Source organism: Drosophila erecta, unplaced genomic scaffold (assembly GCF_003286155.1).
Source record: "Drosophila erecta strain 14021-0224.00,06,07 unplaced genomic scaffold, DereRS2 tig00000092-arrow-pilon, whole genome shotgun sequence".
NCBI lineage: Eukaryota > Metazoa > Arthropoda > Insecta > Diptera > Drosophilidae > Drosophila > Drosophila erecta.
This window is the reverse complement of record NW_020825207.1, coordinates 13946871-13974802: the sequence shown is the minus strand read 5'-3', so window position 1 is coordinate 13974802 and position 27932 is coordinate 13946871. Positions and strand designations below refer to the sequence as shown.

At 47.6% G+C, this 27932-nt stretch overlaps 6 protein-coding genes across 13 annotated transcripts; 3 read left to right on the top strand and 3 right to left on the bottom strand.

Moving 5' to 3' along the window:
* Positions 1-228: 228 nt before the first annotated feature.
* On the top strand, positions 229-3010 carry LOC6547194 (prohibitin-2). 8 transcript variants are annotated; one of them, XM_026980324.1, is made up of 7 exons: positions 229-313; positions 427-571; positions 973-1319; positions 1382-1615; positions 1818-1895; positions 1961-2060; positions 2748-2954. In XM_026980324.1, the coding sequence occupies exons 2-7, from the start codon at positions 439-441 to the stop codon at positions 2870-2872; spliced, it is 1017 nt and encodes a 338-aa protein (XP_026836125.1). In that variant the 5' UTR covers positions 229-313; positions 427-438; the 3' UTR covers positions 2873-2954. The 8 variants fall into 8 exon arrangements, with proteins under 8 accessions (XP_026836125.1, XP_026836129.1, XP_026836127.1 ...); XM_026980328.1 differs by lacking the exon at positions 2748-2954 and adding an exon at positions 2271-2613; XM_026980326.1 differs by lacking the exon at positions 2748-2954 and adding an exon at positions 2268-2613.
* On the bottom strand, positions 2953-10454 carry LOC6547195 (kelch-like protein 17). Its single transcript, XM_001974706.3, has 6 exons — positions 10222-10454; positions 6808-7007; positions 6250-6433; positions 5476-5572; positions 3994-5326; positions 2953-3930 (listed from the first exon to the last, which is right to left on the bottom strand). Exons 2-6 carry the CDS (start codon positions 6831-6833, stop codon positions 3717-3719), a joined length of 1854 nt encoding a protein of 617 aa, XP_001974742.3. The 5' UTR covers positions 6834-7007; positions 10222-10454; the 3' UTR covers positions 2953-3716.
* A 1502-nt stretch (positions 10455-11956) lies between these two features.
* LOC6547196 lies at positions 11957-14336 on the top strand. The gene is made up of 3 exons (XM_001974707.3): positions 11957-12164; positions 13160-13672; positions 13843-14336. The coding sequence occupies exons 1-3, from the start codon at positions 12110-12112 to the stop codon at positions 14166-14168; spliced, it is 894 nt and encodes a 297-aa protein (XP_001974743.1). The 5' UTR covers positions 11957-12109; the 3' UTR covers positions 14169-14336.
* Positions 14337-14391: 55 nt separating this feature from the next.
* LOC6547103 lies at positions 14392-15809 on the bottom strand. Its single transcript, XM_001974708.3, has 4 exons — positions 15478-15809; positions 15318-15403; positions 14974-15127; positions 14392-14800 (listed from the first exon to the last, which is right to left on the bottom strand). The coding sequence occupies exons 1-4, from the start codon at positions 15662-15664 to the stop codon at positions 14667-14669; spliced, it is 561 nt and encodes a 186-aa protein (XP_001974744.1). The 5' UTR covers positions 15665-15809; the 3' UTR covers positions 14392-14666.
* Positions 15810-16461: 652 nt separating this feature from the next.
* LOC6547104 lies at positions 16462-17891 on the top strand. Its single transcript, XM_001974709.3, has 4 exons — positions 16462-16745; positions 17334-17401; positions 17470-17632; positions 17709-17891. Exons 1-4 carry the CDS (start codon positions 16625-16627, stop codon positions 17807-17809), a joined length of 453 nt encoding a protein of 150 aa, XP_001974745.1. The 5' UTR covers positions 16462-16624; the 3' UTR covers positions 17810-17891.
* LOC6547105 (protein dopey-1 homolog) lies at positions 17860-27733 on the bottom strand. The gene is made up of 11 exons (XM_026979946.1): positions 27524-27733; positions 26768-27016; positions 26452-26630; positions 25157-26389; positions 24783-25083; positions 23956-24724; positions 23791-23899; positions 19436-23730; positions 19083-19278; positions 18679-19021; positions 17860-18614 (listed from the first exon to the last, which is right to left on the bottom strand). The coding sequence occupies exons 2-11, from the start codon at positions 26918-26920 to the stop codon at positions 18393-18395; spliced, it is 7800 nt and encodes a 2599-aa protein (XP_026835747.1). The 5' UTR covers positions 26921-27016; positions 27524-27733; the 3' UTR covers positions 17860-18392.
* Between the last annotated feature and the right edge of the window lie 199 nt (positions 27734-27932).

Here is a 27932-nt window from a genome sequence, read left to right as displayed (position 1 = left end):
GCGTCAAACCTAAAATTGGTTTTCTAGTTCTTCCTTACTACTCAAATACTACTTCACAAACATTTTGTTCAGTGGAAAAAAATATAACTAATCAAAAAATCGTATTATTATTTCATTTGACTTCAAATACTCATAATCATATATAATCATATATATCATATAATAATAATTATATAATAAATTTAAAAATGCGAGCCATTTTTTGTTAGCAAATACACAAACCGATAATAGTTAGTACATTGGATTCCAATCGATTTAAGTAACGAATGATTATGTGAAAACGTCACATACGGTCACACCGAGCCAAACGTGCGTGAGTTTCCCAATTTTGTACGGCTAAAAATCATACGTCTAATATCACAAATTCTATAGAGAGTGCTCTGCGTTTACCGACTCTTCTAATATTTTTGAAATTCCTCGCCGCAGGACACAAACAAGATGGCACAGAGCAAATTGAACGATCTTGCCGGCAAGCTGGGCAAAGGTGGTCCGCCTGGACTGGGAATCGGACTGAAGGTCCTGGCTGCCGTGGGAGCCGCCGCTTATGGTGTCAGCCAGTCCCTGTACACCGGTAAGCATATAGCCGATCGGATATAGCCGCCGATTTGACAGTCAAGGCATAAACACAGACTCCAGCGGCATGTGCACATAACCTCAAATGCATAGAGATGTGCCTGTGTGTGTGTGTTTCTGCTGTTTCTCGGATTTCATAACTAACAATATGATTTGCAATATTCTTATTAGACTCTAATAAGATGCCTGTAAAGAACAAAAGCCAACTCATCAGTCATCCTCACTTAATTTGCTTGTTTTTGTTAGCCAATCCCTCATTTCATCTTCCCATGATTGCATAACAAACTCCACTTGCATATTTCTGTTTACTTTGAGGTCTTAAGTCCAAATTAATTATAAGTGATATATTTGTATGTTAATTATGCAAAGCACTCACTTGATTCATATTCCATTCAACAGTTGAGGGTGGTCACCGCGCCATCATCTTCAGCCGTCTGGGCGGCATCCAGAGCGATATCTACTCCGAGGGCCTGCACGTGCGCATCCCCTGGTTCCAGTACCCCATTATCTATGACATTCGCTCGCGTCCCCGCAAAATATCCTCGCCCACTGGCTCCAAGGATCTGCAGATGATCAATATCTCGCTGCGTGTGCTGTCGCGCCCCGATTCCCTGAACCTGCCCTTTCTGCACAAGCAGCTGGGCGTGGACTACGACGAGAAGGTGCTGCCCTCCATTTGCAACGAGGTGCTGAAGAGCGTTATTGCCAAGTTCAATGCCTCGCAGCTTATTACCCAGCGTCAGCAGGTAGATATCTTTAAATTTACCGCGGTTAATTCAGTTTGTATATAGTATTTGTCTGTTACCAGGTATCCCTTCTGATCCGCAAAGAGCTGGTGGAGCGCGCCCGCGACTTCAACATCATTCTGGACGATGTGTCCCTCACCGAGCTGAGCTTTGGAAAGGAATACACTGCCGCTATTGAGGCCAAACAAGTGGCCCAGCAGGAGGCCCAGCGGGCTGTCTTTTTTGTGGAGCGTGCCAAGCAGGAGAAGCAGCAGAAGATTGTGCAGGCTGAGGGAGAAGCCGAGGCTGCCAAAATGATATCCTTTTACAAAACACTAACTTAAAAATCCGTTACGCTTTTACATCTGACTAATAAGCTGTTAGTATTTTGTGAGCTAGAAAACTTCCCTGCTTTTCTTTGTTCACCGTGTACTTTTGGCCTTCTAGAAACATGTAAATTGGGATTAGGTTTACCAACTTTTTTGCCACCTACTGGTTCTTCTTAACTGATATGTTTACTTAGGTCTGGCCGTGAAGCAGAACCCAGCCTACCTGAAGCTGCGCAAGCTGCGTGCCGCTCAAAGCATTGCCCGCACGGTATGAATATACTCCTTAAGCTTCTCTGATTTAAAAGTAATTAAATGATTTTTCCCAATTTACAGATCGCCAGCTCACAGAACAAGGTCTATCTGTCGGCGGATAGCTTGATGCTCAACATCCAGGACTCTGGCTTCGATGACATGACTGAGAAGGTTTACAAAAGTAAATAGCTCTCGTTTTGATTAACAAAAAGAGTTTACTTTTAAGTTGAAAACACTTGTGCTTTTGGTTTCAATCACATTGGCCAAAACTTAGACATAGCCTTTATAATTGAGTAATTTCTAACGCGTTTTCCGTACTCCATCTCTCTCTTCCTATTTGCCAACAAAATTTCGTTCTGTTAACGTTTCTCCCGATCGCGCAACCCAGTAGCCGATGACCTGGACTAGGAGACGATCCACATTCGTTGTTAATTAATTTTTATTGAAATTCCTTTGAGCTAGAGCCTAAGTACCGTTTAGATTTAACCACTCCCAAGCGGCGCATCGGCTTCATTTGTTCACGAATTGTGCAAAGTGCAAAGTCCTTGTCACCCGGAGACAGCTTCATCCCACATCCGTTCACTGGGTGCCAAGGATCGAAACACGGCGCAGCTTTTTGTGCACCAATGATACCAATGCGGGCAGATGGCCGCACAAGCATTTAACTTTCCATGTCCCATCATCGAGAGTCACGTAAATCGGAAACTGAAAATAAATGCGTACTGAGAACTGTCTGACGATCGTTGTGTCCCTTTATAAATACCAACTGATTTTAGCTCCAACTGCCGGGGCACACACTCGTGAAAAAACGAAGCGGCGTCCCCGTGCAGCGATCCCTCCACTAATCCCAATCCCCCAATCTTTGCAGTTGGCACCGGTCTGCCCAAGGCCTGGCTGGACTCCCGGAAAATGGCCTCGAAGGTCGCCCAGCTGCCGGAGAAGGAGAACAACGTGGGCAAGGTGGCGAGCAGCATGGCCGAGCGGATGATGTGATCCACTGCTTAGCGGGGGCTTCCTGCCAAGGTCCTAGTACAAATCGCATAGAACAGAAAAGAACACCGACTTCGTCGCATACGATTACGAAACACTTACTTATCGTTTTAATTGCGTGTATAAAATACATAAGAATAGTACATAAGAGTGTATACAGTATATAATTTAAGTGTATAGTGGTGTATGTATGTAAATTGTAGGCAGATTAGGTTGCTTCTCCAGGAGTTGTGTCCCCGCGGCATTCCCATGTTGTGTGTGTGAGAGATCTTGACTAGAAACATGTGTGTGTGATGGGCATGCATCCACTGCGATTTTCATTCTTGGTTGAGCAATCGAACCGCCGCCCGGGGTCTCCAAGTCATATAAGTATTCTTAAGTCTATCCATAACGAACTCGAACAATCAAATTCCTGCATTAGGCGCGTGGGGTTAGCTTTGTATGTGTTAATTTGTAATTGTAAGGTGGCTTAGAAGCGACGCGACATGGACCAGGATCAGGCCGTCGCCGGTGGCTTTCCTCCTCCGGATCCGCTGGCCCCGCTGATACTTCCGCTCTCGCTGCCACTGCTGCTGGCATTGCTGTTGGTCCTGCGGCTCTCGGCCAGGCCAGGTGTGTCCCTCCGATGCCGACGCAGCGTGGAACTGGCCGAGGGCGCGGAACTACTCAGAGCAATGTTGGCCGTAAAGGCAGCAGCCTCGGCCCGGCTCGGAACGGTCAGAGTGCCCCCCACTCCCGCTGACGGAGGTATGGCTCCACCGGATCCAACTCCGTTGATGGTGCTGCTGCCATTACTAGTGCCGCTCGCTGCAGCTGCGGCGAAGGACTCGGTTATGCTGGCCAAGGGTCATAAGTTCGTCGTCTGCACCAGTCCGCGCTCCAGATGGAAGCACTCCAGGACGGCGGCGCCGACGGAGCTGCGTCGAGCCACCATTGCGTTGACCACGCTCCACTTGTTTAGCCGCGGATCGTATCGCTCCACAGAGTTTAACGAAGAGCTGCCATCGTTGCCGCCCAAGGCGAATAGGGCGCCCTCCACCTCGACCACTTCATGGGTGGATCTGGAAAAATACGCAATGAGTAAGTAAAGGGAAGAAGATGGACTATTCATTTGAGCTCCTCACCGTCGCGAGTGCATTGCTGCGATGGGCTCCCAGCTGTTCCTGCGCAGATTGAATCGCTCTCCGCTGGACATGCACATCGTGCCATCGTTACCACCAATGCAATACAGATGCCCGTCGGTGGAGGCGACGCCACAGCTGCTCCTGCGTGCCGTCATGCTGGGCACCGGTTGCCAGCGACCCACTCTGGGATCAAACCGCTCCACGCTCGACTGGTAGTTGGTGGAATCGAAGCCGCCCAGACTGTAGATGCAATTTTCCAGCACAGCCAGTCGGCAGTACCTTCTCCTTGTGCTCATCGCCGGACAGGAGCTCCAGATGCCGGTGAGCGGATCGTAGCGCTCCATGCTGCTCAGGCAGGAGGCGCCATCGTAACCACCACAAACGTAGATCAAGGCATCGTAGGAGCAGATGCCCAGGCAGCTGCGTTTCGTACCCATTGGTGTGATGTTGCTCCACTTGTTGGTCAGAGGATTGTAGCTCTCCGCCGTGGCCAGATCACTGACTCCATCGTAGCCGCCGACCACGTACAGCTGTTTGTGCAGAGAAGTTACTCCGGATCGGGATCGTCGCCACAACATGGGAGCCACTGGACTCCATGAGTTGGAGCGCGGATTGTACACCTCGCACTCGTTGTGAATGGCAAAGAGACTGCCTCCTCCCACAGCGAATACGTAGGGTTTCATGCCCTCCGGCCGACGCTCCTGGGTCCGTTGGCTGCCCATTATGCTGCGTTGCTCCGGAAGCAGATGGTACTTCATGGCCTCCAGGAGCAGCTCCTTGCACTCGGAGTCATCCCGCATGAGGGTCTCCGTTTCCACGCAGCTCATGAGGAAATCCCTGCTCACCAGCGGCAGCCTAACGTTCGACATCAACTCGGCAATGTGGAGTCGTCGGGCGGGCAGGTCATGTTTCACCCAATTGATGACGGCGGCGAAGACGCGCTCCTCGGAGCTGATGTTCAGCTGGCTGTTGGAGATCAGCTCGCGCACCTCCTCGAACGGCAGCAGCAGGAACTCCTCGGTGCCCACCACCTGCTGGAAGTTCTGCAGGGCGTACTTGTGGGATCGCGTATGCAGCTCCTTGCAGGAGTGGGCATCCGCGAAGCTGCGTATCCCCAAGCAGTTTGAAGGATGCAGCTGCCGCAGCAGGAACTTGCAGCAGGCATCCCGCACCGAGTGCATCTGCAGCAATCCGGAGGCGGGCAGCAGCACCTGTACGTTCTGCTCGGTGATCGTGATCTCGCCGGTGTAGGTGTAATCGATCAGCTGCCGCAGCGCCGAGCTGTCCACGTCGTGCAGTCGGACTAATCCCTGAGTGCGCTCCAGCATGTCGTCTGGTAAAGAGATCGGTATGTATTAGATCAGTTTACATGTTGCTCAGTGATGGAATTTATATATATCAATGGTAAACTGTATTCCCAAAGTACCAGCTCAAGCAGAAGTTCCAGGAAAGGATTGCTTTTTGTCATAGAAGTGCACTCACCATTGAACATCGCATAGAAATAGGGCGATACGGAGGCCAGAACCACTCGATGGGCGTTGATGGTGTCGCCGCCCACCTCCAGGCGCACATCGCAGAGCTGAAATGGGCAGGAGAACGAGTGTGAATGGAGCCTGGTTGGAAAGGCTATTGAGACTTGGGTGTCCTGACGCGGCAAAGTGTCGCTTTACAAATCCGATTAATGCCCGACTACGTGCTCAATTTGCGCTCCCAATCCCGCACTCCCACCAGGACTCCCAATCCTGAAGCCTTGGAAGGACGCTCCATCAATAACTTTTGACGGGGAGCCCGCAGTCAATGAACCCGATAGTGGAGGCACTTTTAAATGGCAAAGTGTCGCTTACATCATGGCGCGCTTCTGGTTAAGGCCAACTCATCCACCCGCTGGGCCGCTAAAATGGCAATTTGCTCTAATAGCCTCACCCAGCTGAACTTTGTGAGGGCAGCGGAGGCGGCATCGGTCGCAATTAATGTTGCCGACTGCCCAAAATGAAAGAGAAACGCGCGAAAGACATTATGTATGCGCCATGTGGGCCAGCGTCAAGTCGGACTTGCGACGACCTCAATCACGCGCCCATTCTAAATAAATATTTTAATTATGTCCACGCCTAATGCAATTAGTACGGCAATATCAAGATCTGTCAATTAATGCCATATACGAGTTTGAACTCGGTGCTAGGGGTTTGCTGATTTCGAAAGAGGCTATCGATCTGGCCATGACCACAACTTCTTGGAAGCCTAAGAGATGCCACTCACCTGCGCATTGTTCCTCATCTGGTTGATGGCTGCAAAGGAGGCGATGCAGTGGCCCGGGTTCTGGTGATGTGCCTGGGGCAGGACCTCCTCATTGGGACCCGGTGGACTCAGGTCGCTGGGCGTCTGTGTGGAATTGTTGCTGGTGGTGGTGACATCCTCGTTGTTGCCACTCGCCTCGCCAGAACTGCAACGAGATTTTGATGAGTTCGTCATATCCTCGCCTCCACAACATCAAGTCTTGTAAACATAATGGTAATGTCGGCGACGAGGTGTCGGCCAAAACAGAAATGGAAACAGGAACTGCTCCAGGGGTTGTTTATGCCACATGCTTATGTCCATGTCAGCTTGGGGGCTGGCATTTTTGGGGGTTGAATGGAGCAAACATGAAGCACCAAGTCGCCACTTGAATTTCAGTGAGCCTGTCATGCACAGAAAAAATTATTCTAAAGTCCTCTCCCAAACTTTATGGGAATAGGTGTATAGGGTTATATCATTACTACCTTGAAAAGTTCCACCCATCATTAGCTGGTTTATTAGATTTATTTTCCGTGTACTTACTGATTGGATTTCACGGGCAGAAACATTGCGACTTCGCCTGGTAGATTGTTTTTTATGGTAATGATGCGGGTTAGTGCGGCACTTCCCTTATCTCCGTGCTGCAGCTTGCTCCTAAAACATGTCCTCGATTTGGTCCTTGGTTGGTGTCTTCAGTTCGGTTCGGTTCAGTCTTTTTATTGGCAGTTCAGCTCCAACTTCAGCTGAAATGGGGGAGCAAAAATCAATACCTTGGACAATTGTTGTGGCCGCCCGCAAGGAAGAGAAGGGCCTCGAATTTGGGTCAGGCGGATGGAGGGATTGGTTGGCTGGATATGAGATCATTCGGGCTTTTTGGCATGACAAAGTGAAGGAAGCATCTGAATGAAACTAAAAACTGGGTTAAGTGCCTCCTGCCTTCGCACAACCATTGTTTATGGTTGTTGTCGGGATGTGGAGTGGTTATGCGTGGGAGCCTTTGAAGCACCCGGGAAATGGGGCAGGATGTGGCCTCGCCAAATTGCTTGTCGCATGCAACTTGCGCATTTTGTCAGCAATTGTACTGGCAAGCACAAAGCCACAAAAGCCACGAGTTTTGTGTACAGAAATAAAAGTAATACAACAATAATGCAGCAGAATACATTTATAAATATTTAAGTGAAAGGAAATTTCAAAATGTTTATTTTGGTGCAATGCAATATCTGTTTAAAGTGGATTATAAAGTTAACACATATTTGAGTCGAACTTCGTTTACATAAGATACTTATGGCGATCATTGACCTTGAAAAACATGCCAAATTAGCTATATGGAAATAAGCTGGCTGCAATTTTGTATTTTCTATGCCTTTTCAAATTGTACGGAAGGTGTTGGATTTGGGAAATAATACCATAAGGCGGAGTTCTTCAAAGTGGAGAGAGCGTTTCTCTTTATCACGAAAGTGCTTGGAAAGTGCTCTTTGGGGTCAACAAAACGTGTCTCTGGCACATGTTTGTGAATTTAGCGGCACGAATTTATCGCTGCATTTACAAAACAAGGCAACGAAAAAGCAGCAGCAGCATTAACAACCATCAACAACCAGCAACCGCTTAAAACATACAAAATTTCACTTTGCGCACAACACGAATTAACGACAATTTCAGTCGGTGTTATTCAGTTTTTAGCCGAGCAACAGCCACCGAGGCGGCCTGCCATGCTTGAGGGCGCAATTGTGCTGGAGGGCAATGTACGCCGACTGCTTCTGCTCAGCACCCTCCAGAACGCCCCCAAAAGCCCCCCTCTGAAGAGATTTGAAAAGAAGCCCCATTAGGCTAAATGTTTACTGCGCTCCAAAGCAAAAGCAGGCCATTTGCCGCCGTGGGACAGCCCTCGACTGCATTCTGAGTTGCATTCTGTAGCCAGTTTTTGCAGCTTTGTATTTTGTTTTTTGGGCGGGGTCAGCACTCCGCGTCACACGCGGCGTATGAGTAATTAAAGGCTTCCAACCAGGGTCAGCATGCGGTGCTGTTGTCTCAGTAACCAAGTTAACACGTCTAACGGTTGCTTGTGGCCAACAGAAAACAATGGAATTATGCTGGTTGAGCTCATTTATGCACAGAGGCAAAGAGCTGGCAAATTTGGCTCATAAAATAGCTCATAAGTTAAACAGTCTTACTGGTCAACAATAGTTTGCAAATATTTGGAGTACCCATAGTGTTTTCAGGCATAAGGGGAATCTTGCTCAAAGAAAATTTTATATATTAATATAAATATACGATGGGATGTTCTGTTTTGATTAAACATGAAAAACATGGAACAGGCAGTCTGGAATTAAAGGGGTTCAGCGTCAATAACTTTTTCTTTCTCTGTGGGCGGGCAATCATGTCCAACACACACGCAATGCCGCAAAAAAGGGAGGAGATGGCGGCGGAGGAGGTTCAGGAACCGGAAGTGCCGAGGGTGGAGCAGGAAGTGGGCTTTAGCAAAGGTGTAACTCTCGCTGACCTTCAGGTGTGCGATGAGATGGGTTCGCTGACTCAAGCTGCAGGGGAGTCACTATTTATAAAACAAGCCCTACTAAAAATATGATTTAGCAGGGAGATCGAGAGCGGGAAGCTGTTCCCTGGCAACATGTGCGGTGCCAAGTGTGAAATGGAAATTAACTGGCCAGCATGCTCCGCACGTAGAGCCCGAAATGTGGGTAAACCGGCGAGCGGAGCCGCACTCATTCAGTAATATTAAATGCTTTTTGGCGACAGAGCAGAACAGCGAAATATAAAAACAAATAACAGCACCCAAAACACACGGAGCCACACAAAAATTGTGCAAACATTGAACCGGTTGTAGTTTTTCGCCCAGCCACTCGCCCATTTGTTGTTGGCCACCTATGGATGCCGCTCCGCCGTCATGGTGGCTATGCTCCACACCTCCACGTGACTTGGCCAACTGAAATGGCAGTGGAAGGCAAAGTCGGAAGGCCTCCAGCATGCTTCTTGCACGCTTCATTGATGATTAAGCCACCATTGTGGCTGCTGCAATGCAATATTCTGCGACGCACCAAGGTCAACTGCTTTTGCAATCGAGCGGAAATCGAGAGATCTAGCTGCGGACGCAGCGTTAGTTACAGCTAAAAGTTGGTGAATAAGATGCAGATTATAGCAGGTAACCGGTAACCAAGTGGAGAATAGGATACATTTCGAAACAATTACCAGTCTGATGACTTATACACATTTCCCAGAATTTGGTGTTCCACAGAAATCTCTATAGACACGTTGACAATATTTTTAAAATTATTTACATATTGATATGTGATAGAAAATACTCTACTCTTTTTAATGCCTTTTTGCAGTGAACCCACAATTCGTCGCACACGAAAGAGTCCCAAAAATGTTTAGCACATTCTTACGATTTTAGCGGTAAGAAAAGAGGCTCTCGAAGACGCCCGCGCCCAAATCGAAAATCAAGTGCCAGTGCGTGCCTGGTAAAGAGATGCCCACCTCCGAATTTGGCTGAGGGTTACAGCTGGATGTGGGCCAAGTAAACAAGCGAGAACCACGAAAGAGAACACCGATGGCCAGCCATTATTAAGTATACGCAGCGTAAGCCGACAGATTGGTCTATTAGTTCAGTCCAGATGTTAGAAGCGGGAGAAAGGAACGAGGAAAAGTGGAAATGTGGAAACGCGTTAAGGGCTGGGAGAAAAACACAATGAAAGTGAGTGTGGAAGCCGGCATTTCGGATTTTAGGTCTGGGTTTGGTTTTGGTGTGGGTCGTCAACCTGCCGTCAGCGCGGGAAATGTGAAAAACAGCCGTTTTCCCCCATGGCGCCGGCGCACTGGCCCGTGAAAAACTCCATGGGGTGGCCAAAAAGGAGTTTCTAAGATGCAACGGCATGTGCACATCCCCCTTCCTCACCCCCAAAAAAAAAAGAAAAATTAAAACTAAAAGAGAGCGCGCCGCACCTTTATCCAAAAATTGATGGCTTTTCCTCGGTTATTGCTCTTCCTCCAGGAGTTCTCTGATCCTAATTGCACTTTTATTCCTTGGTGGCTCCTTGGCGAGTGCTTTTCCGGCTGGAGTTCACTTTTCACTACGAATTTCAACTGCTGTGAAGCCAATTATTTGGTCGCAACTGCAACAACTGCGCTGTGCTGACGGCAACTTCGCGGCACGAAAGCTCAAGAGCGACTGAGCGAAAAGCCATTGGAACCCCGAAAACCAAACCCCCAAAGCTTTTCTTTGAGCGGAATGTTGGGTTTCGGAACAACAGAAAAGCTCGCCGTTCGCCACGACTTTTTAACTCTCTACACTGGAAAATCGTTTAATAAAATACCTATTGTTTTGTTGGCTAGTAAAATCAATCGTAAGTTTAAACAAATTTAGGATAGTGGAAAGTTGCGTAAATTTTTTCCCTAGCTTGAAAAATTAACTGTTGAGTTTTGCACAGATCATAATTAAATATTTTTTTATAGATATTTTTAGTCAGGAGCTTTATCCTAATATTGCATTTATTATTCCAGCAGCCTTCATACTTTTGAAATTATTCAAGCACTTGCATATAATTGACTGGCTTGCTGTCAAAATTTATAAAATTACTTGCAACCTAAAATGAAAATTACCGCTTAAATCGATTAAAAAAGTTGAACTTTCTGCGTTTGTGAATAACTCAAACGAATGCTGATGCGCCGTGAGTTGAGTTGACTTGAGCTAACTTCTAATTGAAGCCTAATTAACAAACAGTTAGTGCTTCTAAGTTTTTCAAACGCTGCGGAGGCGAACTTTCAGGTCCCCAACCGACGGCTGGTGGACCATTGCCTTTGGAGCAGGGGTCACCGGCACCCAGCCAAAGCAAACCAAAGCAGAGCTGGCCAAACCAAACCTCTGGTCCATTAGGACGCCCAGCGTGTCACAAAGAAGCTGCATGCAAATCCAATTAGGAGCGTGGAGCGGCCAGGGCCCGAAGGTGGTGCAGCTCCTGGGTTGGATGGATAGAAGGATGGATGGATGGCTGGATGGCTGGATGCACGGTGGCTCACAATGGCCGGTGGAAGCCACCGAAGTTAGCCACTGACCCAATTATGCTAATACGGTGGCCAAACTTAAATGCCTTTGACGTCATGTCAACAGGATGCAGGGACGCGGGATGGATGAATGGATAGATGTCTGGGATGCGAGGGAACAAAGGCATGTGGCAAGACCGGCTTACACCTGGAGCAATATCCATTGCTGGAGGAATTGCGAAATATGACAAGATAATTGCATAAAAAAGGGTCCTTTGGCACACCTGAGACTTATTGGCTTGGCTTCGCATCAATGGTGGAATGGCATCCAGCTTGGTCACTCGACTCCCAATTGCTGTGCGCCATTCTCCACTCGCCATTCACCATTCGCCATTTCCGTGCATATTAGAAAATTACAGAAGCTCAAGTCGCACTTCAAAAACCAAGCAAAGGTGACACTGCCATCCAGCTGGTGCGCATGTCCCAAGCGTCCTTTATTTCCATCCCGTCCTCTCCTATCGTCCTGCCGTCCTGTCGACCTGTCGTCCTGCTCCTTTCGCCGGGCAACAGGTGCTCGCTGCGCGGAGCTTGGTGTGGGTGGTCGAAAGGATTGCCGTGGAGTTGGGTTTGGTGCGCTGCCCGCGAGGAGCTATAAAAGCGCTCGATGCGAGCAACTCGGCCGTTAGTCGTCCGTCCTCCGGCGTGGAACTCGATCCTCGCCGTGGGAGCAGCTATATTCCGTGCAACCGTAGCCACCGTCGGTTGAAATGTGTGTGCCAACTATTTAGCATCGCTGTATCCGTAAAATGTAACAGCACCCAGAAGACGGACCACGAAAATCAGCCACACAATGTCGCACCTGGTGATGAGGCGACGGATTCTGCTGCTGGTTTTGCTATTTGCAGGTGAGTGCATCCGTGTCAAGGGTCAGTGACAACAGGCACAGAAAACATTTCAAACGGAGTAGCTAAAGAGTGGAGATCATGGTTTTGCCCTACAACCAAAACCAACACTTTAAAACACTTAAATATCATAGACCTCAAAGGGGACCAACGTTCAGGGAAGTCAAATCTTTATAGAACCTTCTTCAGAATTCGCTTTTCTAATAACATTTCAAGCATTTCTGCTTGCAAGCGAAATGGTAAAATTAAAAATGCAGAAACCAAGATTTTCCGATGTTAAGATCCATGTCTCTCTTTTGATCCATATCTCTTTTTGATCCATAAAATATTTTAATAAGTCTTATTTTGAGATTTACATTTCCATTTGAAGCCCACCCATAAGGAAAGTAAATCAAAAATTAATTAAAACCCATTAAAATCAATTTAATTATATTAAAACCTGTGCATCCAACAAAATTGTATACAAAATTTAATACAAATTATTTGATTGTTCAAATAATTTAGTAACTGCCTGTTATAAACGGATCTGAAAATCAAATAAATCTAGGTTATAAGCGTAAACTGAAAATGTATTTGTACACTTAGTAATTTATTTTACTGCGACAAGAGGTAAATTGTTTTAGCAAAGACACTGGAATAATATAACACTAATAATAATATAATAGACACTATAATTATTCTAGTGTCCTTGGTTCCAGCCTGCTTATTGAATTACAAATAAAAGTATATGACAGCAATCCCATGGGGCAAACTTCATCGCAACTATCGCACATTTTCGGCAATTTTTCATTTCTCGGCACTTGTTTCAAATTGAAACCTGACCTTTTATGAGCCGTCATTGCGCCTATCACTAATTAAAATCTGTAGGGCACTAGCGGAAATTGGAAGTCATGTCGTTTTGGCAACCAACCCTGTTTGCACCCAAGTGGCTACCCGAAATCCTGCGGGAGCACACACAATTAATGGGCCCGTCTGCCGATATGCTTCTCCACCGGCAGGTCCTGCGGTACTGCGAAGCGCACCTTTCGGCGGCGCACAGGTGGCGATAGCGACATCGCCAGCCAATGGTCGTGGCCGCCAAATTCCGCCGGAGTGGCAACGGGACTGGGAGTTGGATCCGGACTGGGGCTTCACTGGAAGTGAGGACGGGGACTCCGTTGCGCCGCCGACGTCACGCACACTGGACAACCTTTACTCTTTCGATGGCGGAAATCCCCCGCCAAAAGCCAGTGAAGCGGAAATGGATAACCAATTCGGAGATAGCTATCTCGGCACGTATCCTGCATTGTTGGGTCGCCAGTGGCACCTTCAGCACCGCAAGCAGCTGCAGGTGCAGCACAAGTGGCAATCTCCGGCTCCTCCACTTGCGGAGGTCAAGGCTAAGAGGGATCCCGCCAACTGGCCACCCGACGACGAGGAGCCACCGCTTCCGTACCCCTACGCCTACAACTTGCCCTGGAAACGAAAGAACGTCCCGGAGTCGCTCCGATATAGGCCCTCGATCAGTGCTGGTAAATATTTTGGTGCTCTGGGTGGGATTTGATCGATCGATCGACTTATGGACCTCATTAAACCTCAATCGAATGATTTCCTTTAAACGATTGGTTCATGCATACATTTGATTTATTGATGGACCTTGTGAACCCAAAACGCTGCTAGTGACATCCGTTCTACATTCCAGGAGCCATGACCAATCTGGGTGGTTTTTTCAACCGCCTGGAGGCGAACTTGCGCTTCGCGGAGCAGTCGCAGCTGGGCGAGTCGGAGACGCGAATGCTGGAAGGGAAGCACCCGCACCCACTGCACCTGCCGCCCGTGCCGCCCGACGCTCCACTAGATTCCGAGCAGCAGCAGGAGCACGACCGGAAGACATCGAAGCTCCTCCAAGCCCTGCGCAGCTACCGGCCCTCCCAGAAGATCCGATCGCTGGTGTCGCGCAATCCGCAGGGATACCGCGGCTCCCAGTTCATAGATCCCAGCTACATGTGGCTGGGTCTGGGCAAATGACAGTGAGACCGCCGGAGCAGCAGCATGGGAACCTAAGTAGCTGCAACGAATGCCGCCCCAAAATTCGATTTAATGTATGCCCTCTGTGTGTGTAGAAATATATGTTTGAAAGCAAAAACAAACACGTGTGTGCTAAGTCTTAAGGAATGGTATGTATATTATTTTCGACAGGAAAAGTAAAAAAAAAACGTTTAACACACCACCCAAATCATTTTCAATGTGATTATGTATATAAAAAATATATTTGTTTGAGCCAATCGAAATATCGAGTATTGGCCATATCGTTCGAATATACGTATAGACACATTCGCGTTGGAGTAAATATATGGGATGTATACACGGATATTCGTTCTCTGATAACTTTGAAATACAACGTAGTATATAGTTTTGGTGTTACTAGCTAGAAAAATATTGTGTTAGTCTGGGAAGCCCCATGGGAAACATTCGAAAAATACATAATGCGATTAGAGCTCGCCAAAACGGAAGCTGCACTCCGGCTTAAATCTTGGTGTAGCTGGGATAGGAGTTGGTGTGCTGGGTTGGCGGCGGGATCAGCGGGCGCTGGATCGCACTGGATGCCTGGATCTGCTTGAAGAGCGAGTAGATGCCGTAGTAAAGATACCAGCTCAGCACTGAAACGAGCAAATGGAGAAAACTTAGCATCGTGTCCGAGTGTAATTACGTTACGATCGCAGACCGTTGAGCGATAAGCGCAATGGGGATCCACAAGTTCGCAACAACCAACAATGTGTATACCCATTTCCAGATATAGATGTATATATATGTATCGTGGTGATTCACTTACCGAGCAGGCCCACAATTACAAACAGGAGTGGAAGGGCGTTCGGGAAGGGCATACTTTCGGCGACACTGGCAAATACTGCAATATTAATGATAATTCCAAAGCCAAGCAGGATTCCATTGTTGATCAGCCAGGGCAGCAGCAGCAGATGACGTTCCTGAAGGGCAACAAAACTCTATCAGAACCTTCTTTATCACTACTTGGTATATGTGTATGAATGTATGAATGCACATATGAATATGCATGTGCGCCGAGAGCCTCAGAGGGTTTTTCACAGACTTGTGGGGTTTTTCAAAGGCCTAGTTCTTGACATATAGCACAGATTGCACATTGTTACCAGAACTTACCTTAACGGTACCAGCAACCAACATGGCAGAGGCCAGAAGATTAATCAACTTGAGCGCCAGGTAAACACTGAAAGTTCCGATTAGCACTGCAAGAAGCACAAAGAACAATGCAATATGGGGTTTTCCGTGGGTGTGGGTGCATTTAATGGTTAGAACTTACTACTGCGAATCTCGGTGACGGTCATGTCGGAATTTGTGGAATCTTTGGCGATCTGCTGCGCAATTTCATCCACGAATCCGAGGCACACGGACAAAAGGATCGTGGCCAAGAAGGAGAAAATCACGCCCAGCCATCCAATGACCACACCATAGGTGTTCAGGCGCATGCAAAAGACCCTGGACAGCATTTTTGGCTCTCTTGATTTCGTACTAGTGCGGATAAAGGCAATCCAACTCAATTCAACTTGACCGGCGCAGTGAATATGCAATTGCTTAATAAGTCGCAATTCACAATTCGCCGATAGCTGAAAGCTTTTGAGAGCGGCGATGCCAGACTGCTGCAATTATTTTGCTTCCAAACTGTGACTCGTTCACCAGCTATTCATTTGATTTTTTAACGTTATTTAGCGTGCATCAATTATTTTATATTCGATTTTTATTTTTGTAACATGTGCACTTACTTCGCTTAGGAATTAAAAAAACTTGTTTAATGCACCACTTTGATTATAATACAGTAACGGGTATAATAATCAAAGTCGTGCATAAGTCGTAGAGTAAAAGCAAAGACACTAGAATAATGTGATGTGATGTGATGATGTAAGATGATGTGATGTTGTAGAAATTCAAAAAAATTAGGAAATTTTCCATGGTTGAAGTTCTAAACTCTATAACTCAATATATTTATTTTATGTACTTTTACGCTGTAAAACAGCTGTACGCGTTTCTAAATTAATAAATAAATTAAATAAATGAATAAATTAGAATTAAAATTAATTAAAATAAAATTTACGCTCCATAATTAATATCATTACGATTCTGTAGCTTACTTCGACATGTTATCCATTCCACCATAAAATGATTCCACCATCATAAAGACGCAGATCCATGCAGGAATTGAATATGCGCTTATATCATTTTTAGGAAAATATCAAACATAGTTGTTCAGCGCTGCATAAAAAGTATTTTCATGTTGCTTAGTTTCCCCAACTGTTTCTTCTGAGCGGCATCAGCCACTCGGCTACAGTTGTTATTTGATCCCTGCCCAGTGCGGTTGTGTTTCAGTGCGCAGGGGATTACTAACCGGTTCTAGTGCCATACTAGTTGTACTCAATTTTTGTTTGGAAAATTCTCTGTAACAGAGTTCCACAATGAAAATCAACCTGACGGTGGAAAATGGCCCGTGCAACACCGAACTGCGGGGCTGGTGCCTGGCAATTGCGATCTACTGGCTATTATCCATGACTTCCAGCGTGATACTCGCGCCAAACGGTGTGTGAAATGCGAGGCGTGGCATTTGTTTATTATAATTTTCATATAGAAACAATACATCCACGGCGTTCACATACGAAATAAGCGAGTGAGCTAATCCATTCGAGACAAACGCGTTCCAATTCACAACCATTTTTGATACATAACCTCCATCGATGACGACATCGCCGACGAATTCGAGCTGAAATTTCATTCTAGATGTGTATATGCCCATTTTCTCACAGGCTTGAAATTCTCTTTCCAAAGAAAATTAAATAATTTCCCTTGGCTTTGCATGGCACAGAACTTAATTAAAAAGGTTAAATTATGGTATTCGGTTTTAACAGTTCAACCAACCACTTTATGTTATCAAAACATCTAAAAGATTTTTTAAAGCTTTAACTTTATCGTTTAAAATACATATGTGTTTAAAATAAATGAGAACTGATTTTTTGAGACGGGTTAAGGGTTTGTGTGTTAGTTGTTGATAAATATCTCCATATACTCGATACTATACTATACTATATATACTATACTGTTTTCCTTACACGCTCATCATATAAGGCAAAGATATATTTTAAAATTGCTATTGCTTTCATATCCTTGCAGCTCTTAACTTTGTTGGATTTGCCATCATTGTAGTCGCCAACATATGCTTGCTGATAGGAACCCTAAGGGTAAGTACAACACAACCCACAGGCTTTGAATTACTCAACAAACCGCAATACACCTTTCCGATTTCCAGGAAAAGTTCGTTCTGCTGCTCGTCTGGCTGATATTCGCCGCCATCGAAGTCATATCGTTTCCCTTTGCCGTCCTCGGGGTTATCTTCCACTTCGGTGGATACCGCGAAGCCACCGGAACGGACAGCGTTTTCTTGTCCCTGGTTATCTACATAATCACGTTTCGTATGTATTGGGCATGACCACCAAATGGTGTAAACAAAAATGCACACGCCGTACATACTCACCCTTCCACTTTCAGTATTGATCCTCTTCAGCGCCCGCATCGTGTACTCCTTCTACCTCCAGCTGAAGAACAACGAAACCAGCAAACAGACGCCGCGCGCCATGAATGTGGTTTAGTCATTATTATTGCACATCAATTGTGGGGGAAGCCAACCCCACCGTTAATCTCAGTGTTTGCAATAAAATGCTTCGTTTTTTATTTGATTGCAGTTTGTCGTTAACGCACATCTGTTACTCACATCGACTCGGGATCAACTATCAACAGTTAAATACATTGGTTACATATACATACAGGGTGCTATTGGCTATTGGGCTACCGCGTTCTTAAACATTCAACATTTAAAACGATCGATCACACTACGGACAATTATATACTCTCGACCAAGTTCTCTATCTATCTAGCTATCATACTCGGCATCGTCTTCTGCTCCAATCTGCTTACTTAGACATAAAATGGAAAGTTGGTCTTCTTATTGTTGCTGCTGTTGCTGATGTTTTGCGACTGGGAAAAGCTCGTCTCGGCATTTTGTGTAGTTAGCTTAGCTTGCACGGCGGCCAGAATGCGCACAGCCTGGCCAGCACTGCCCGACTCCATGGCAGACTCCATACCCAGGTTCAGGTTCAGGTTCAGCTTGAGCTCGAATTGTGACCCACTCGCTTGGATCTGCGACTGTGTCTGCCGGTGGGCAACGGCCGGTTTTCATCTCGGCGTGGTTATGCTGGGCAGCTTCTCCAGAAAATCGTTGGCCAACAGCTCTTCGATCTCCTTCAAGCAATTCGCCACATCGTTCTCCGTGTCGGCAAAGTTACGCGGCTGGGGGCAACTGATACCCAGCGTGGTGAAAAAAGCATACAGCTCTTGCAGCGATTGCAGTTGTTGAAAGTGCAACATCAGGTGTTTATTGCTGGGGCGTTGCAATAGCTGGAACAATTCCAAAGCGATAGTTAGCCAGCTGACGCATAGGATGAGAGACGGAATTACTCACCGGCGACTGACTGGTGTACTTCATGTCCATCAGCCTAGCCACTCGCCTTACATGCGGCACATAAAGGGCGGTGGGCAAGGTAGCCAGGTTCTCCAGACTTCCGTTCGGCAGCCGCACCTCTTCCTCGTGAACATCGAACTCGGTGCCCACAAAGGCCCATCGATACATCTGGAAATGTGGCAGCTTGGTGGCGGGCAGCACACAACCCAATTCAAGCAGCTTGCAGGCCTCCAACTGCACAGATCGCCAGTGCTGCATCGGTGTCTGCGAATTGTAACCATTGCTAGCTCCAGAAGCAGCGGACCAGGACACGTCAATCCCAGAAGGCATGCGCATTTGTTGGCTGAAAATAATGATACTATTAGTTTGAGTGCTCTTTTCGCGTAATTTCCTGTTTGACTCACTTCCTCTCTTCGCTCTCGGATTTGAGCTCTTGTTCCATTTGCAGAAACACCTGCACCATTTCCGCAATTATTATGGGCCACAGCGAGGTGACGTGGTCGGGTGACATGCGAAGGAGCAGCACGCGGAAGCACAGGAAAACGGCCGCTTGCACGGAAGGACCCATGGGAACTAGCCGCAGACTGTTGGCCAATTGTTCTAAGGAAAAATAAAATATTAGTGCTGATGTCACTCGATTCCCCAAAGTGATGATACTGAGCAATAAATAGCAATTACAAGTTTTTCTTAATTGCTCAAACGGTTGCCCAAACGGTTGTGGTAAATATACCCAAATGTTGACTTTTCGTTTACTTACCCTGGATGTCTGGCATGTACTTGTTGTGCTGGTCGAACTCGCTGCAATAGATAACGAAGGCAAGTCGCTTGAGCAACATGGACCGCTGCTCGTACTCTTGATCCCGGGAGCTAAAGATATTCAGACTGCCCGCCTGCGAGAGTGAGACGCGGGTCATTAGCTCCCGGAACGTGGTGTTGTCGTAGGTCATCAGGCTGTCCATGATCATGCGCCAGAAGGGCAGGCACGAGAGATGCATCTGGAAGAAGGCGTTGTCCAGCAAAAGATCCAGCATATCCTTTCGCCAAGCTTTCCTAGTGTACTGGTAGCCACTCAAGCTGGCCAGCAGAGCAGAGCAGGCGTAGAAAAAGGGAACATTTCGAGCAGTGTGGTTCTTCAAATAAGGGGTAATATTGTACAGCAGCGGCGTCACTATGTTCACCACCTTGTCCTTCTCCTGCGAACCGTAGGCGACGTCCAGTAGATTTGAGAGTATTGCTGCGAGAACACTCTGAGCCTGCAGCGAATATTGCTGTAGACCTCCGCCTCCAACACTGTTATCCTTGGCTAGCCCATCGGTATCTTCTTTTACGGCCAGATTGCGACGCAGCCAGGTGGTCTGCTCTAGACAGGATCCAGCCACGCTAGAGAGGGAGTCCACCAATCGAGAGGTAACATCATGTAGCTCACGCACTTCTTTCTTGTCCTGGAAGGGCATCTGCGGGCAGCGCTGAACAAACTCGTTGAGTAGCATCAGCAAAGCAAACTGCGCCGGTGGTGTCAGATTCAAGCCGTCCCGGATGAGGGCCAGTAGCGAGCTCCAGGCATCCGCTAATTGAGGAGCAGGTGCCGACTTCATGTAGAAGTAGAAGAGCTCCAGAGCACTCACCTCAATGCTGAGCTGAGCAGGTGGCCGATGAATTGGCGGTGGTGAGCGCACAACATGGTGCAATGTCATTACGAAGGAGTCCATGGGCATTACACGTATGCTGGATACTAGTGACACCAAAGAAAGCTGGGCAGGACATGCCTGTAGCACGGAGTTCTTCTGGAACTGCTCTGCGATGCTTAATCCGCTCATATTTGTTGCAATTCCCCGCTGCTGCCAGGTGACAGCTACAGCCGCGAGGAAATTGCAGCCGTGATGCAGGGAAACCGGAGATAGGAACTCTAGAAGCTGCTGCCGAACCGGGCGCAATTGTCCCAGCTCGCTGTCCCATATGGCAGCCACACTGCTCATTATCCTTGGGAGATGCGATAGGACCGCATTGCGAGCGGCCAGCAGTTGGGGATTCCTTGGGGCCGGCGCTGAAGTGGAGGATTCACTGGCCGACAGGAAGGAATGAACGATGCTGTTGAGCAACTGACCCGTGCTAGAACTCTGCGCCGAGGAGCTGGTCTGCGGGTAAGCCTGGTTAAACAGGTGTGACAGCGCCGTCTGCTGCGTATTGTCTAGTAAACAGTAGTGACACAAGATGGTTAGAGCCTCCAGTTGGGATACCACATAATCCGGAGGGAAGTGTCGCTGCTGGGGTAGCCCCATCTTGGAAATGCGGTCGAGATTGCTGCACAGCTGATGCACTACGCTGATCACAATGTTCGTGAGTGAGCCAAAGGAAAAACAATTGAGCGAAGAGGTCACCAAATCCGTCCAGTTGCGGTGCAAGTGTCGCAACCGTTCTTGCTGCAGTGCACCCAACACTGCGGCCAGGAACATCGGCTGCTGGCTAATCAGACAGTTGGGAAGGTACTTCACATTGGCCGTCGCTCCCTCTGCTAAGCGAGTGGGCGACGCATTGCCTGTTGAGTCCTCCCCAGCTGCGGGTGGCGTATCCTGGCGGAGCTGATGAACCTCGTGCTCCAGGCGGATTACAGCCAAAAGCAAACGTAGCAGTTGAAGCTGGAAGCAGTCTGCATGCAGCTGATCGTCCTGAGGATCGTTGAAACTGAGCACCTGCTCCGCATAGCTGCCACTGTTACTGTTGGCTTTGCGACCGTAACTGCACACAGAGCTGTTTAGGCAGTGCAGCATCACCTTCTGGAGCTTGGCGCGTGCCAACAAATCGGCAATATAGTTGGCCAGACCCCTGCCCATGCCCTTGACAATCTCTATGAGTTCCGAGCAGATTAGGGTCAGCAGTTCGATGCTCTCCAGCTGAATTCTCCGATTATTCACAATGTCCTGCAGTGTTGGAGGCTGCCGCTGGGCATCCAGCGATTCTTTCTGAAAGTATCCACGCGCGTAGAACAAACAGAGCGTGACCAGCAGCTCCAGTTGCATGCAGCCCCGATAGCCTTGTGCATACTCGAAGCTGCCTACAACCCCATCAAATCCTTTGCCGGAGATGCTCTTCCGATGGCGCACGAGCAGTTGCTTCAGACTTGCACTCGAAAAGGATGTGGTGATTGACAAGCAAAGGAAGGTACGTTTGTCGCAGCAAATGATGTTGCGAAGTGTCTGCAGGGCATACAAGGTCTGACGGGTGTCATAAATAGCTAGGTAAATCAGCAGGTGGTTGTGGTACAGGTGAGCCGCATCTGTCAGGGAAACGGTGCTCTTCATGGAGCTGCGCACACTGATCTGCTCATCTGCGGCCGCCGCCGCTGCGGCAGCTGCAGCTGCATTATTTTGCCGTAGAATCTCCACATTCTGCTTGCCCTTTTCTAGGGTTTTCTGCATATCTGGCTGAAGTTTGCTGGTCTCCAAGCTGAGGTTACGTCGTTTGTCTTCTACGTTGATGGTGGATTCGGTTGCAGGCTCTGTTTCTTCCTCCTGCTCCGGTTGTTCTACATGGGAGCCACTGATGTTGCTGTCAGTGGAGGTCTTTGAAATGCAGCTTAGACGTTTTTTGTCCCCAGATGTGAGCAGCTTCTTACGCTTCCCCAGCTTCTTGTCTTCCCTGAAATATTCATCAGCGGGAAGCGCATCTACCTGCAGGTCAGAAATACTATCGTGATCCTTCTGCTCGACCGAGTTAAGACTGGCTTCTCCTGGTGTTTTCTCCCTGGTTAAACGATACGTCTTGCGGCTCTTGATCTTCTCGTGCTGAGTCAATGCGTCCGTGACACTTTCACAGTCGCCCACGAAGCGCTTAACATCATCACTAACTCCTGCACTGGAACTGACAGTGAGGCTGTCTTCCTTCTCTATGCTTGTTTCGCGAAGCTCGGAGTCCGACTCAAAATCGCTACTGTCCGAATGGTCTGTGATATCCTGGTCATATTGAAGGCTCTGATCTGGTTGATGAGCTGGTTGCTCCTGCGAAGGCTGCTCACTCTCGTCCATTGCGCTGGCTAGTTTCTGTTCCAGCGGGGTCTCCTTGTGTGGGATCTCGATACGGGGCTCCTCGAGATCCGTCTCGTCGTCAAAGTCGTTGGCATTCTCAAGTGGATTGATTATCAGACCAATGGTGTTTATATCCTGGGTGGCCTCAGCGCAAGTGGCGACAGTAGATTTGTCGCTAACAAAGTTAGATACCTTGTTAGCCTTTCCTCCACTTAATGTGACTCCAAAGATCTTCTTTGGGAAGTTTCTAATCGGACTCCTTTTCTTACTTCCACTGGATGTCTCCATGTGATGGTACTTTACATTGCCTTGTTCCGAACTGATGGCGTATACATCCCGCTCGAAAGCAGGTGTAACCTCGATCTCCGATTCACGGTACAGTTGCTGCATGTGGACGATGCCTACGCGCTTTGAGCTGGCCGAAAGGAGAATCTTGTAGAGCGGTTTGGTCAGACGGGCAAGATCCCCGCGCAAGAGCGATGCCTGTAGCCAGTTGGTCACAAAAGTGCGCTCGGACATGTAATGCGGTAATGCGAGGGTATCCAGCACTTTCAACAGCGTTTTCTCGAAGCCTCGCGCTGTCTGTTTGTCTCTGCCCAGATGCCACAAAAGCTCAAACTTTTTGAAGCTCCGGGCCTGACTCTCTCTTAATCTTTCCGTGGACTCCGTAGGACAGAGTAACTGCGCCTCCGCCAATCGCTCCATTTGAAAGTTGCGTATGGCTGCTTTTCCCAAGTCCGAACGCGATTGTGGTTGCATTTGAATCAAATGTTGCGACTGCATTCGATTGCCGATGACCGTTTCTACCAGACCGCTTTCCAGGCAGCTGTGTAGCTGATGAAGGAGGGCTGCAATTTGAGCAGGATCTATGCCTGCGCTTCCTAGGTAGTCCCATAAAATGGAGCTCACCAATTGAAAGACGCGCGTATGCTGCTCCATATAGTTGACATGACCGAACTTTAAAAGCGGCAGCATTACTACGAAGGTGACTCCAGGACTAGTCGTGTGCTCAATTTGGGAGCGCAGTAGGCTGCAGACATTATGAAGTTATAGTTAACTTAAGTTTTCTTTGAAGTTTTGTTTCGCTCACCTTATTAGATCGAATAATGTGGTAATGGAAGCCACTTGCAGCTCCTTGTCGCTCTGAGCAAAGCATGCCACCAGGCATAGGACCTTCAACCAGTTGGGCAACTCAGGCTCTGAAATGGGATAAAGAATAAATTTAAAAGTCTGTGAAATAGTCTTAACAACTCACCATTTTTGTCCAGCACGATGTGTTCATTGCAGTTGGGAAAGGTTGACATCTCGACCAGTAGAGTGGACGCCAGTTTAACTGCCCCGCGCAGAGAAAGACTGAGCTGGAGCTCCGCTAGTTGTTGCACACTGCGCTGGGTCTGTCCATCAATGAGCTGGCTCTGTTGCATTTCTTCCTGCGCTTCGCTGTCGCTACTTAGCTCACTAGCACTGGCGGGCAGCGGCAAAGATCGATTGAGCAATCGCTGTAGCTGCTTGGAACGCGGCACAATGTCGACGCGAAGCAAGTTAAACAGTCGCTCGATTTGTGACTCCCTCACTGGGCACTCGTGATCCAGCACCTGCTCTGTCATGAACAGATTGGAAGTATGGATGGTGCTTGTGGATCGCTGCAGCTGAACCTTAACGGAGCATTCCTTCGGTTCCGATTCGATATGGAGGAGTTTTCGGGACAAATAAACCTCGAAAAAGATCTCATACTGTCGGATGCACTTCTCTAGAATCGAGAATCCGCGCTGTTGGGCAGCCCGGCCCTCCTCATCCAACTGGAACTGCGGCGTCTGATCCGGTGGAGCACTTTTCGGTTCTTCTTCGCTATGTCCATTTCCCACTTCCGCTGATGCATTGGATTGAATCAATACAATATCCTTAGGTCTCTGCTTCTTTGGGCTCCTTATAAAAGGTACCTTGGCCTTGGCCTTAAGCTTCTTTATGCTCCGCGGAGTGTCCAGATCTGAGGATGACTGCTGGCCAGTGTCCGAGGCACTGATCTGTATTTAAGAAACGACAAATAAGTGATAATGAAATATCTTAACTTATGTTACTCACATCTTTATCCAACTCAGAAAGTCGCGAAATTGACTTAGCCTTCTTCTTGTTGGGACTTTGACGCCCCACACTCTGATTAGACGCTGAACGACGGATCAGTTCTTCATCGTTGGGATCTGCGCTGTGCAGCGTATTTTCCGCAAACTGATTTAGTCTAGAGTCAGACTTGCTCTTCTCTAGAGAGCTACCCTGCGCTCCAGCTTCCGCCTTGCCTGCCTCACTAGCCGAATTCATCGTAATCTTTTCATCTGACGAAGAGCCACCGTTCTGCTCTATCAGCTTATTCAGTTTTATGGGACTTCTGCATCGAAAAACAAAGAGATAAGGTTAATAAGGATCGCCTGATAGGCCTTTGCTTCTTATATTTCACTTACGTTATCATGGGCTGAACCCTCGAGACGATCTTCATGCAGAGCTTTAGCGACGCAGTGATCTCGTTGCTGCTCACATGATCCATGTGTAAGGAAAGAAGTTGAGTAATGGCCAGGAACACCTTGGGAAGATACACCCTGGTGGTTTCCGTGTACATCTCAAGAGAAACGGTTTCCAACAGGAATTCTGTCAGCACACAGATCTCTAGTACACACGGATCCCCGGACCCCACGTCGCATGCATATTTTCCGGGGGTTTCACCCGCATGGGATTTCTCCTGCGTGGAGTTCGCCTGCTGGCAGGCTTTCTCAAACATGTTTGTCATGTAGCTCCATATATAAGCTGGGTCAAAGGTGGCAAACAGCAGATTGGCAGATTTTAAAGCCTCTGCGTTGCCACTCGAAATGTACATAGCCCGAATAATGTCATGAAGCACATAGTCAAGTACAGCGCTGCCAATCTCCGCCTTATCAAGGAGGGAAAGCATGATCCTGTAGGGCTTTAGATCCATGGGAGCACACTCCAAGCTCAGTCGCAGGGTGGTGATTAAAGCTCTAATTAGTATGTGACGCGAGTGCTTAACGAAATATGGTTCCGGTTCCTCCTCCAATGGGGCGTTTGAGGTATCCAACGATAAGGTATCATAGGTTGGCGAGTTTTTGGCCACCTCACTGCCCAAAAGCCAGCTGAACAATCTCCTATTCAGCGACATGTCCCTCCGCAGTATCGTATTGAGCCCATTGGTGACTAGTTTAACTAAATCATCCTCGGAGAGCAGCACAGTATGCATGGGGAAGCCGAGCAGCAGGAACTCCAGGGTGTTTCGTTGGACCAAGATCAACGAGTCATTTAGGCAGACACACAAAGCTGACATCATGATCTCTCTGTTGTGCCCCATAATATAGATCTGCTCCTGCATATCCAATCGCTTGTTAAAGTGCTCTAGCAGGTAGGTGATGGCCGGCAGACGAATGGCCGCATTGTTGGCCACCGATTCCCAGAGAACTGTGTAAAAGTGCATGGGATTGACGGCATTGCAGACTTGTTTTAGTAGAGTGCTAATCCGCTCGAAGTGATCCAGACCGCAGTCGTAGCCAGGTAGCACTCCATTCAAGAAACCGCTTAGAGCGGGTCTCAGTTTATCACCCAGGGGTACGAAATAGGTTTCATAGATAGCCAACAAGGCGGGACGTACGTTCATGGCCGCGTACCCAAGGAGCGGGAATAGCCCAGCGCTGGAAGCAAAAAAAAAAAACAAATTAGTATGAAAACAAACATAGTTATCTGGCACACTAACCTATATATAAACTCCGTGGCCAGGCGCTCCGGTCCTGTTTTGCTGAAAATCACCGAATAGGTCTCCAGAGCCTTCAGATGCACCCCGGAGGGCAGGGCGGGATGCATGCATTGGGCCAGACGCTTGGCTATCTTCAGTCGCCGTGGTATGACCTGATACTGCGTATTGCTCGATATCGCCTGTTGAAAGAGGGAAGCAAAAATTTAAAAAACAAGTCGAGATAAGGCTTTGAAAATGTGTGTTTCCCGGAAACCGCTGTGAGTCAGTTGCTCCAGCTCTTATCTGGATTGCCACAGATGGAACTATCAATGTATACCTTGCTGAGCTTGCCCAGAGCCGATATCAAATCCGCCCATTCGCTGGAGTACTCGAAATTGCGCAGCGCCTTGTCGATATTGGTCACATATGTGCGGTACTTGGCCTCGGCCATGAGCTTCTGCTCCTCGACGAGTGCGTCCGCGGATTCCATGGCGACGTCTTTTGCCAGTGGGCTAGCTGGCTCTAAATGTTTCTTTTCGCTTGAGTTCGATGATTTCTTGATGGGTTGGCTTTGTGGCAGAGCTCTCTGTGAATAATCAATGGCAATCAATTAGCAAACACTTGTTGCCCTCGGCGCTGCGTCCTTGAATTCCAACTCCCACACAATTGGGTGGTTTTCTTTCTTAGTTCACTAAAAGTTTAATGGATTGCATATTTGAGCAGTGTGGCAATCGAGGCACCTGTGAAAAACTGGCGATTCTTTCGCCTAATTGAAGGGTCTGTCAATTGACCCTACATCCAGTATACAATATATTGGATGCCTCGACTCGCTCGACTGCAAAATCGGATTGAAAGTAATGTCGCGTGGCAGGAACAAAATAAATTTGTTTCTGAATAAATTACAACTCTCTCTGTCTTTCTCCTTCTCTCGCCAGCGAAGTGCAGTTAGTCTGCGGGCTCGGGAGAGAGCAAAGAAGAGAGGACCAGCTGATGACGAATATTCTGCTGTTTTCATGGAAATCGGTTGGCTGGCGGGGAGAAGGGGGCGCGTGACAGACACACTTTGTTTGTGTCGCCCATTGGTTGCTCTCACCTTTCACAAATCACTCAATTGTTTTCAACTACTCTCCCCTTACCACAGCTTAAGTTTATCAGTTCTTCTAGCACATTTTACATTGTTTAATACTGCACTTTTGTTTTCGTGTTGCATTTACATGGCAAATTTTTTGCTGTAACTCGCTAGGGATGGACCTCCGATTGATAACCGTGACTTCTTCACCGATATTCTAAAGCCGCGATAACTAATTGGTAGCAAATTTCAAAAGAACTGCCACAACAAACTTCAAAAGAAAGCACAAGCTTGAAAACTAAATTTTTAAAAGAATTTAGCTAATAAGCAACTAAACTAAGCAACAAACTACTAAATAACTACACTTACCGCAGCTAAAAAAAAGGCACTGACATAAATTAACAATGCTTATCGATAACCACTACTGTAATCT